This window comes from Dunckerocampus dactyliophorus, chromosome 5 (genome assembly GCF_027744805.1).
Source record: "Dunckerocampus dactyliophorus isolate RoL2022-P2 chromosome 5, RoL_Ddac_1.1, whole genome shotgun sequence".
Lineage (NCBI taxonomy): Eukaryota > Metazoa > Chordata > Actinopteri > Syngnathiformes > Syngnathidae > Dunckerocampus > Dunckerocampus dactyliophorus.
The window spans coordinates 24,304,642-24,317,145 of NC_072823.1; the positions used below are offsets into that span (position 1 = coordinate 24,304,642).

Genomic DNA, 12,504 nt, shown 5'->3' on the forward strand with positions numbered 1-12,504 from the left:
CACTAACTTGTGTTTTGTGTGCATGGAAGGTGTGGATGATGTCGACTACAGCCGTTACCCAAGCTGCCAACTGCAGAGCGACTGGCTGGAGGCCTACCTGGAGAGCTACAAGCACTGCAGAGGGCAAGACATCACCGTCACCGGGGCCGAAGTGACGCGACTCTACCTTCAAGTCTGCAAGTTCTCTCTGGTGAGCGCATCCTGTCTGCAACTGCGACGTCCTTGAAGCTTCATATTGGCATCATAACGGCAGCTCCGCTTGTCAGTGCGTGCACGTCTGATAGCTCACGGTCGTCGTATTTGAGGAAATAAAAAAGAAAGAAGCTGACCAAACACTGCTCCAAATTTGATGGTGTTGAAACGAGAGACAAAATGACTTTTCTTTTGGATGTCATTTTCCTAAGTAGTGCTGGACTATCAGACTTAAACGTGCTCTTAAAGTCCAGCTAAGACATGTGAGAGCCTCTTAGCACTCAATGGAAATGATGAGGATGTTTTTTAGGATAAAACAGGTGGACACAAAAGAAGTGTAAAAATATTAACTGGAGGAGTTGTCTCTATGCTGTGGCTTGATAAGACTTGAGCAGTGTTTTTTGTACAAAGGACTTTGTTTGTGTTTGTGCTAGGGCAGGGGTGTCCAAAATGCAGCTTGGTTTTATCTGCCCACAGCAGATAAAAACTAGAAATAAAATTAAAACAAAAAAAGGGGAAAAATGAAGGAAAAATATAAAGAGAAGAAGCTGAAATGTTGATACTAATAACTAACAAAGCTTTGTCTTTAAATATGCCCACCCGCATCTTTTCATTTTCAGTATGCAGCCCTTGATAGAAAAAGTTTGGACACCCTGTACTAGAGTGACCATATTTTAGTTAGCGAAAATCAGGACACTTGACCTGGGATTGAGATACTCAAATGATACTGGAAGTTTGCTCAAAGATGCCTTATCCTTTCGATACATTTCCTCTGTGTGGATAGAAAATTGTTATGTTACAAAATACTGTCTATAACAAAAGACACAAATTCCAAAGGAAGAATGTTCAAAAACGGAAATGATTCCAGAACAACACACGAACCGGAAGTCAAATGCTTGTTAAGTTCTGGAAGGTAACGAATATTTTTGGGAAAAATGTGCCCTCTAAAATTGCAATTTGAACCGCCATTTTGCATGACGTCCCTAATTTTATGAGACTTAACTTGGCAAGAGTGATAGGATTAATTCTGTGCATGTTTTGCCTTTTTTTCTTTGGATTTTTGGCAAGGTAACACTTTACTATAAGGTACACAAAATTACAGTAGTTAATGAGGAACGAACCTAACCTAACCACTACTCATTAGTTCCTCACTAGTTCTTCATTAGTTCCTCAGTAACTACTCTACACATTAGTTCCTCATTAGTTCTTCATTAGTTCCTCAGTAACTACTCTACACATTAGTTCCTCATTAGTTTCTCAGTAACTACTCTACACATTAGTTCCTCATTAGTTCTTCATTAGTTCCTCAGTAACTACTCTACACATTAGTTCCTCATTAGTTTCTCAGTAACTACTCTACACATTAGTTCCTCATTAGTTCTTCATTAGTTCCTCAGTAACTACTCTACACATTAGTTCCTCATTAGTTTCTCAGTAACTACTCTACACATTAGTTCCTCATTAGTTCTTCATTAGTTCCTCAGAATCTACTCACCACACTAGTTCCTCATTAGTTCTTCATTAGTTCCTCAGTAACTACTCTACACATTAGTTCCTCATTAGTTCTTCATTAGTACCTCAGTAACTACTCTACACATTAGTTCATAATTAGTTTCTCAGTAACTACTCTACACATTAGTTCCTCATTAGTTCTTCATTAGTTCCTCAGTAACTACTCTACACATTAGTTCCTCATTAGTTCTTCATTAGTTCCTCGGTAACTACTCTACACATTAGTTCCTCATTAGTTTCTCAGTAACTACTCTACACATTAGTTCCTCATTAGTTCTTCATTAGTTCCTCAGTAACTACTCTACACATTAGTTCCTCATTAGTTCTTCATTAGTTCCTCAGTAACTACTCTACACATTAGTTCCTCATTAGTTCTTCATTAGTTCCTCGGTAACTACTCTACACATTAGTTCCTCATTATTTTCTCAGTAACTACTCTACACATTAGTTCCTCATTAGTTCTTCATTAGTTCCTCAGTAACTACTCTACACATTAGTTCCTTATTAGTGCTTCTGTAGTTCCTCAGAATCCACTTACCACACTAGTTCCTCATTAGGTCTTCATTAGTTCCTCAGTAACTACTCTACACATTAGTTCCTCATTAATTCTTCATTAGTTTCACAGTAACTACTCTACACATTAGTTCCTCATTAGTTCTTCATTAGTTCCTCGGTAACTACTCTACACATTAGTTCCTCATTATTTTCTCAGTAACTACTCTACACATTAGTTCCTCATTAGTTCTTCATTAGTTCCTCAGTAACTACTCTACACATTAGTTCCTTATTAGTGCTTCTGTAGTTCCTCAGAATCCACTTACCACACTAGTTCCTCATTAGGTCTTCATTAGTTCCTCAGTAACTACTCTACACATTAGTTCCTCATTAATTCTTCATTAGTTTCACAGTAACTACTCTACACATTAGCTCCCCATTAGTTATTCTTTTGTTCCTCAGTAACTACTCTACACATTAGTTCCTCATTAGTTTTTAATTAGTTCCTCAGAATCTACTGTCCACACTAGTTCCTCATTTGTTCATTAGTTCCTCAGTAACCACTCTACACATTAGTTCCTCATTAGTTCTTCATTATTTCTGCATTAGTTCCTTAGTAAGTATTGTATTTATGTGTATCTTATTGTAAAGTGTGACCTTTTCTGAAAAAAAAAAAAAAAAAGAGAATGGTCCTGGGAAAACAGGATGTTTGGTCACATTAGTTTGTGCTGTTTGACAAGGAGTGTTACGTTAGCCTCTTATCAAAGCTAGAGTGTCAAAGAGGAAGAAAAAGGTAACAAGGTGCACTGTGAGTCAATAAACTTGAGTCTTTGTCAAACGGTGAGTCAGTAAAACTCAAGTCTTCTCCAACCTGTGAGTCAGTGAAACTTGAGTCTCCCTCGAACACCCATGAATCAGTGAAATTCGCGAGCTGAGCGAGTGATTCATTCATTCTGTCCAGTCTGTGATCAACTCGGACAGGAGGAGGAAAGAGTTGATTTGAGGCAAGTAACGGATGTGTTGCTTTTTCCAGGAGGCAAATACAGTCATACAAGAGTAAGATTTGCACAATTAGTAACATGTGACCTGGTATCCTTTCGTTAATTTAGCTAATTTAGCTAGCGGTAACTAAAGTTAATGGAGACAAGTACCCTATAAGTCCAGATTCAGTAAAATACTTGTGATTTTTGAACGACTCATTTATGACTTTTACTTCTACACCACGTTGACCTCAGTTGTCATTGATGTAGGAAGCTGAAGGTGAAAGATGATTGGTCCAATGTACAATTCTGAGTAGAGCGCTCTGAAAAACTAAATGACTCCACTTTCTCCTCAGGCTTCAAACTTCTTCTGGGGTCTGTGGGCCGTCCTCCAGTCTCAATGCTCGTCTCTTGATTTTGACTTCCACAGGTTTGTTGCTTCCTTTTCTGATGGCCTTTTCGGTGCCACTTCATTGGGTACACCATATAAGCGCTGCACGCTATGGAAATGACAGTGTCTTGTCGTTTGAAAAACATTGTCGTCTGGACGCACAAACAAAAACAGTCTGATTGTTCTCGTGTAAACAGACCTATGTTCTGTGTAGTCGTAGTTAGGGTTGGGCACCGAGTCTCGAGCACCGATGGGAACTAGGACATTCCGATTCTCCTGGGATCGTTTAAATTTTGTAATTTTGATTCTTAGTTTGGATGCCCAGTCCGCCGACTGGAAGAAATAACCGTGAACACCAATGAAGAAGAAGCCGGCAAGCACCAACGAAAAAGAAGCTGCTACGATGCTTGGCTTAACTGATCGTGGAAGTTCGGTGTCAATAAAGGAGTGCAGTTCTCAGGAGAAATGTTACATGTGGCGTTTGGTAGTGAGTTTTGCCCAGTGATCTTTAAGCCATGAAGCTCGTCGGCTAGTGCTAGCGAAGAGAGACAGAGAGTGTTGTTGCAGCTGGAATTAATCTACGTGTGACAAAAGTCACATTTATTGCAATGGTCGATCCAAAATCGGAGGGCAAGGTATTCGCAAAGGTGAATGAGTTTTATACACACAGGAAGTAATATACTTTAAGCTGGTCAATCGCAGTCCTTACAGTTGGTTAGCTACGTGGGAGGATTTGGAGGGGAGGAGTGAACCGGTGTCGTGTTTGCAGGCCCAAACAAAATAAATGAAAAGACACAAACAATAAGGGAGGAAAGTTGTTTTTAGCGTTAGCATTCGGAGTCACCATCTTGTTGTGTTTGAAAGAGTCCTAAATGCACATTACTGCCATCTACAGGACGAAAGTGGAACAGCAGTGAAGCAAAAGTCGTCTTCGCGCTTGACTTTTCACAGCAGGCGTCAAACTGTGCAGCAGTTTAAGAGAAATTAAAACGTTCTTTCTTCTTTATTGTGTCTGCCCGCCACCGCCATGATGATCCAAATCACTATTGACGCACGCCACCCTCCCCTTCGTTTGCCCCCCCTAAGCATCAGTGTCTAGCGCTATGGCGACCTGAGAGTAAATGTGATCCAGAGAGCCGCCGAGGCACAGAGGAGCTATTGTTTCTTCAAGCCGTCACTCCCGCTTTTACGTGCACGTCCCTCATCCCCACCGTGCTTGGCCACATGCTCCACGTCTGCTCCTCCTCCTCGCCGCCGCCAGCACGGGTCACCCCAAAGTGCACGGGCCGGGTCAGGTTACCTGGCTTTAAGTAGTCACTGTTGCCAAGCAAGACTGAAATTGACAGGATGGCTAGCCTGCTAACCTCTGTACACCCCCTCCACACACACACACACACACACCTACACACACACACACACACACACACACAAATGAAAACAGCTTTCACTCAGAAAATCATGCTCCCTGGAGTACAACATTCACATATTTAACTTTAAAATGATTGCAGTACCAAAGTAAGTATAATTTTTTCAACATTTAAAAAATGATGATAGTATTTTAGTTGAGTGATACAGGTACTGTGATTTAGGTACTGTAATTTAGTTTAATGTATTTTGCAGTCATCACATTTTTTCATGACACGGAAATTAAATAGTTGTTCAAGTGAGAGGCACCCTTTTAGACTTTAATTTTTTAAAACAATCCACATCATGAGGAAGAAGAATGAGGGTCACATGTCTAACATGAAAGGCTGTCACATGGATACTAGTAACTACGGATGGCCCAATACCAACTTGTTATTCTTGTCAGAGCATTTTGTTGCACAGTTTGAACATGCAACGTGAATGTCTATGTTAAGCAAAGTATATGCATATTCCTGTAACAACAAAGACGAAAAGGAGGATGGTGATCAACAAAAAACAGATACTGTGCCCCCCCCTGAAGGAAGAAATGACATTTCCAACAACATGACTCAAGTTATGCAATACTGCTGCTGCTGGTTCTTATTTTAACTTTAAACGCACGTAGTTCTGAATAACATATTTGATTGGTCACCAGACCCAGCAGCACCTTTCAAAATAAAATTTAATCAGGTGAAACTTTAGTTTGAAAACCAGAATTATAAAAGAATTATAATTACAGTTTACAATGAGATACGCCGTTTACGGTCTTTTTTTTCCATGATATCCATAAATTTGTCCAGTATCAGACTGATACTTGGATCGGTCCATCTCTACTAATAACTAAGTTTTATTTATAGCGGTGTAACGATTTGTTTTAATAACGATTGGATTCATATCATGATTCATGGTTGCCGACACGATTCAAGGACGATATTGGTTCATTTAGAACAATAAAATCCAAAAAGATTCAGTAACTTTAAATTGATTCAGTAACGTTTCAGCCAAAAATCCAACCAGTGTGACTGTGGAATAAATAGCTGGGTACTGGACAGTGCAGGTGAAGTTTCCTAAATGCACATTGTTTTTTTTGTCAGGGATTCAGGTATAAATTGATTATGGATATAAACAAACAAGTAAACAACAATTAATGGCAAATGCATTCCCATTTTATTTGAATAAAGAGAAACCAACACTTCAGGTTGAATTAACAGATTAACCTTTTCTGCTCTCATTTTCAATATTCAATACATTTTCAATAAACGTACAGTAAGTGCAACCAACAGTTCAACAGTAGGTTTACCAGCTACTTCTGCTCTGGTTTTTAAACATCAACATAATACAATGTTAATATCAATGTGATTAGAGGTAGTTGTCACAAACCCTTGATTTTAGCATCCGTCAGTTATCGCTACTCGTTCAGCTTGATAGAGTGACAGCTTCACATCATTCTTACTACTTTTGTAAAATGCATGGATAAGCTTTTCTGAGAAGTGTGGTCGGCTTGGTATTTTGTACCGTGGCTCCAATGTTTGAATCACAGAACCTCAGATTTGCTGTCGGGTCGCGTGTCTTCCGCGGGAACGAGAGGCGCCTGGACGGTTACATATCCTACAAACAGTGAGCCACTTATTTAGAACATCTCCCTCTTTACAAAATCCAAAGTGTTTCCACATACTGGACCGCAATGGTGTTTTAATTATTTCTCGCTCACCAGCTTGTCCTCTGCCATCCGCCATGCTATGTTTTGTTGTCTGCTGGCGTGTGGTGATGGCGTCACAGACGGGCAGGCTGAATCGAGTAATGTTTAACGTCTTTATCATTAAAAGTGCTAAAAAAAACCCATACATATAAAGCCTTCCATGCCTAAATCCAATGCTTTATTTCCTAGTATCCATGCAATTGATTGATTACCTTTTAAACAATTTTAGATGGATATATGTCGTCTGGAATGGCAACTTGCCAAACACAGATCCATGTAGTTGGATCATCGAAATAAAAATTGATACATCGATGTAGTAGATGAAACATTACACCCCTATTTATTTAGGTGTTTTTTCTCCTTTAATAAGTGATCTGCTAAACATATCTTGTCCTACACTGGATTGCTTTTCGCGTGTTCACTAGACAAACGTGAAGAATATACATAGGCGGAAAATGCTTGGACACTCCTGTCCTAGCCTGTACTCAATGAAGTGGACCGTGAGTGCATAGAATTTCTTTAAGCAAACGGGTTAAAAAAAATGTACGTATACGAAAATGTTGAATGTGCGCGCTTGTAGCATTTTCCAGCAAATGCACACTCAAAGAAGTGATTTAAGATGATAAGTGGAGGTCTCTAGTCAGTGTGGAAATGTGTGTGTGGGTGTGTGTGTGTTTCCTCCCACTGTTATCCCCCTGAGCCAAATCTCCTCGCTGACTTCCCAAAGAGTGACAAGCGTCTGCATGGCCTTGTGCTCTAATCCTAGCCAGATGTGTATGTGACAATAGCCAACCACAAGAGTCCATATTTACTTTGCTTGAGTCTTTATATATATATATGTGTGTGTGTGTGTGTGTGTGTGTGTGTGCTGGCAGAGCAGGCTGCTGTTTGACAAAGACATTATTATGAGGAAATGAACAAGGAGGAGGTCCACTGTTTGGAATGAAACACACTCCATGTGTGCACAAAAGAACATTGTGAAAGGAAATACCTGCACTTCATTTTTACAATCTTTCTGCTGAACTACAAAAAAGTCTCACTTTCATCAGAAATGTCTCAATTTCATCCGCCGTCGTGATAAAGATTTTAATAAAAGTACGTGTGAAAAGGAGACACCGTGAGATTCGCTCTTTATTTTAACGGCAAATGTGTGTTTGCGCTTTTTAAACGGTATTTTTGGTCTTCACATTAAGAAGTGAGTCTTTTCCCCTATCAAATCTTGATATTATTGTTATTTTGTCGTCATCTCTGATCCGTTCTTTACAGTATACTGATGCATTGGTTGGCATACAGTCCATATAACAGCAAACATATTTGCAGGAGGCATTGCCGTAAAACAAACAAAAAGTTACGAAATATACAGTGGGATGTTTATCTTGCCTCCTTACACACCATGCAAATACACACATTATTGTAATATTACATAAATATATTTCATATATACAGTACATATTTTCATTTCACAAACAACAACAAATTAATAATTAGTATGTTAAAATTCTATCCATTTTAAATTAAACATCTTCATCATTTGGACACGCCTAACTTCTGTACAATGATGAAGAACGAACAAGGGGTGTGCACTCGAGTCACGCAACTTGGAATCAAGTCAGACTCGAGTCATAATTTTGATTACTTGACTCGACATGACAATATCATCCAAAACTTGCAACTTGACTTGAAAATGTTTTATTATCAGTGAATGCGATGAGTAAAATGCGTCCCCATTCAAAGTATTCTCCCAATGTGATTGTTATTATGGTATTTCCAGCAAGACAACATATTTTCCCAGAGAATCTAAACAGGGCTCATGACTTGTAAGGACTCAAAAATTTCAAGCCGGTGACTTTGGACTTGGCTCGACCCGTCTTGTCTTGACTTGAGACTTGACGCAAGACTTGAGATTAAAGACTTGAGGCTTACTTGAGACTTGCAAAACACTGTCTTGCTTTGACTTCTGGAAGTAACTAAATAACTACTGTATGATTATGTAGCAGTAACTAAGTAAGTACTGTACAATGATGTAAAAGTAGATAAATAACTTCTGTACGACAGTGGCGGGTGGTGCATTTGGGAGCCGGTCCTTCAGTTTGTCCTTAACCGGGCAGAATTTTTTCAGCAGTGATTAAAAAAAAAGACAAATGTTTTTAAAAAGAAGATAATAAAAAGTGCCATGCCTGGGTCTCCAACGCCAATCCTTCATGGCTAACAACAACCTTCAAATACGCCTCACATACATTACTGCTTGGAACTTCAAGTTAGTGACTCATTTTACACTGGTGCTTGCAAAGTTGGCGCTCAGCCAAATCAACGAGTGGAAATACAACAGGTCGGTAGAGATGGAGATGGAGATGTCAATTTCTCCTCTCAGTCAGCCACTGTGGGCTTAACTTGGCTTGTTGAACAGTTCAACCAATCAGAGGACAGAAAAGTGCTACTGTCACTGTGGGCCGCCTAGCTGGCCCCAAGAGGCAAATCTGAAGTTTGATTGGCTAAAAAAAAAAGACAGCCAAAAAAACAGCCCCATTGCTAATAGTGTGTATGTGACACGGGCCAGCACTCCTGATTCTGGAGGCCCTGGTCAGATTGTATTATCATGTCAACACATGGATGGAAGCTCAAATCTGATTGGGCAAAAAAAAAATCGAACATACAAATACAGTATTGGAAGCAGTGCAACCAACAGTCATGCTATTAAATGAAAATAACTGACCAGTGGAATAAATGAATAGTAACTAAGTAAATACTGTACGGTGATGTCCAAAAAGTACCTTCTGTATCATGACATAGAAGTAATTAAGTGAGTAGAAATACAAAAGAAACTACTGCATGACGAGTATAATGTATGTACGATGAGAATGATGTTTGTGTGAGTGACTACAAAAAGAAGCACATAGAGGCGTTTCCTTGAGGTGCTAACTAACTTAGTACGGCATGCTGATGTAGGAGTAACTCAGTACTGTTAGTGTGATGTGATTGAGCACAAAAGGAAGCAAATAGAAAATATTGAGGCGCTGATTAAAAGACAAACTTGACTGTGCCTCAATTTCCTGAGCTTTAGAAACGTGTGTGATTTCCAAAGGCTATATTATAATGGCCAAGGGCGACGGCACACTCGCGCACTGCGATTTAATGAAGCATCTGATAATATGGTTCCAACGCCACACAAAAGCACTTTCCCCGCAGTTAAGTTCCGAAATGCGTGTACGCGTTGGTGCGGCTTTCATGCCGTGAATGGAGACGGAACGCCATATTGTTAGGCCCACAAAGGAAGCAGTCCTTGCATGAGTCCTAGGGTGACCTGCACACATGCTGCTGTAAAGGGAAAAAACATCAAATTGTAAAGTTTTTTTTAAGAGTACTTGCAAACCGCACACACTCGTTTTGGGACTGGACCTCAAACATGTGCCAGGATCTAGTTTTACGGGAGTGGTACCTCTGATGAAGTAACGTAATACTTTGACACACTCTGACACAGTCATCCAGAGCGTTGCAGATATGTCTTCCACTATTCTGGGAAGACCATGTACAAGATTATGGAGTGTGTCCATTTGTCTCAGGAAGAATGAATTATTAGTCCAACCTGTGATTGACTGAGTGATTGAAAGTGTTTAAGACAACCTGTTGCGTTCGTTCAACACGTCTATCTAAAAGGAGATACAAATATTGATGGCTATCACCATCTTCACTAGGGTTGGGCATCGTTTGAATTTGAACAATTCTGGTTCAGATTCCGATTCCTAACGATTATCGATTGTGATCCTTTTAGGGGGCAGGGTCATAAAAGTGTGCTTGTTTTAAATGAGGGCGCTAACCAGAGTTCTTTTTGGAAGAAAGGTCTGAGCTTGGCCATTCATTTTTTGAATGATATGTAATTTTTAGCAAGATGCACTAACCTGGGTGCAGAACATCAAACAACTTGTAAAAGGTTTATCTATTAGCTATGAGTCTTGTGCTACCATATTAGCACTAGTATACCTTGTTGCCTCAATGTTGGCGCAAGCTATTTTTACAATACCCTTATTTTGTTAGCACAAGTAAATAGGATGTAGTGCAAAGCGTTCTTACTATGAAGACTGGAAGTGTGTTGTGTGGGTTGAGAAGGTGTCTTGACTTTTGCTAAAAGAGACGCGTGGTGTACGTACATGAATAAACTTGCTCCCGTCCTTTATTTACACCGAACTTCCACGACATCAGAGGCCATCCTGAAGCACTTGGTTACTTTGGCGTGAAACAGACATTTATTATTTGACTTTCCTGATTCTGCAGAGGAAGTCTGGCATGGCGCATCAAAGGCAGGGCACTATTTCTCCACCGTAAGGTTGTGCACCCTCCTTTGCATGATACTGTGTTGAACACGTTGCACTGAGTCAACTGCCAACGTTCTCTCTAAGCTGCGCATGTGCGCAATCATGCACTGATCTTGTGTTTCGCCGCACATCAAATCCTTGCAGCGCAACAAAATAAAATCCAACCTGAACTGTAATTCAAATAATCACATAATTTGTTTTGTACCAATTTGCAATGCAATTCCACAATGCAAGCGCAAACAACACAATGACGAATACTGTCCAGCTAATTATGAGAACCTGTTGGTGCGTATTTGCTTACGCAGCCAGTCAATATGTCAACAGCGCGTTACATAGTACAAGCCACCGTTTTGCAGGTTAGCGTATCGCTACTGTTACAGGGGAGTTAAGAGAGCTAAATGCTGCTTGCTCAGCCTTGTATTGTGGCAAAAGAAGCGGGCAGTGCCACATCCACTCACCAATCTAAAGTAAAAAAAGGGTCTTTTAAGGTGGCTAGCTGGAGTATATGGGAACAGGAGGGTGAGATTTATTTCTTTTTTCAATAAGGAAGGGCTGCTTTGAGCCACTGGCTGGCTGAGTGAAAAGTGTGTACTAAGTGTGTACTTTATTTTGATGGCCGGATTTACAGAATACAGGAAATGTTACGGCGAGTTTGCGTGAGTGATGTCCCAGGGACCGGAGGGGGTTGTTGAGGGTTTTTTTTTTTAATTTTTGTTGTTTATCTAGACAAAAGTAAAAACATACAGCAAATGTGGCATCACTTTCAAATAAATTTCCAGAACAAAATAGAGCCAGAACAGGCTGCTGCAAAACGGAAAGGGACTAAAAGTATACATCATTCGCAAAGTGAACCTACTCATATACAAAACACTCCAGAATGTAAGTTAGACTAACTCAAGTTCTCAGGTTTTTGGACAACTTTGATATGACAAGCCTGCACATCTGACGGCGCTCACGCTGGGCGATGCTCAGGTCGTTTGTTGTGTACGCTCAGACACTTGGAAAATTAGCGGGAACCGACCGCTCTTCTTTTAAAAATTAACAAACAGCAAACATTGCAGCCGCTTCTTCTTTGTTTGTGCTCTCCGGCTTCTTCTCGGTGTTCTTGCCAATTTCTTTCAGTCGGCGGACTGGGCATCGAAACTAGGAATCGGAATTAAAATATTTGAACCAATGTTAGTCCTAGTTCGAGACTTCACACCCAACCCTAATCTTCCCACTTGCTTTTACAGACATTTTAGGCCTCAGAAACACAGAGGAAAAATAGGCTGAACGGTGGCAAACGAAAAACAAAAGACTAAACATACAAAAAAATACTAGTAAAAACTTACAGTAGCATGATGCTCAGGACATTCTATCGATCTGGACTGTTTAGGGGGTTTTGGAAGACGGTTCATCTCTCATCCGAGCAGGCGTCATCAGTTCAGGCTCGAGCACCAGCAGGGACAAACACTAATCTGACTAGATAGGACAGCTTTAGTCTGAGGAGTTCCCATTTATCTGACCGAGCCATTGAGCCTG

General features: G+C 40.1%; 1 protein-coding gene across 3 annotated transcripts in view; it reads left to right on the plus strand.

Annotated features, from left to right (window-relative positions):
* Positions 1-12,504, plus strand: part of LOC129181064 (ethanolamine kinase 2-like) — a 46,273-nt gene that overhangs the window by 15,977 nt on the left and 17,792 nt on the right. For all 3 annotated transcript variants that reach the window (XM_054775723.1, XM_054775724.1, XM_054775725.1), the window contains exons 6-7: positions 30-190; positions 3,536-3,609. In XM_054775723.1, the coding sequence (XP_054631698.1) occupies positions 30-190; positions 3,536-3,609 (235 nt within the window). The remainder of the gene's footprint in view (positions 1-29; positions 191-3,535; positions 3,610-12,504) is intronic.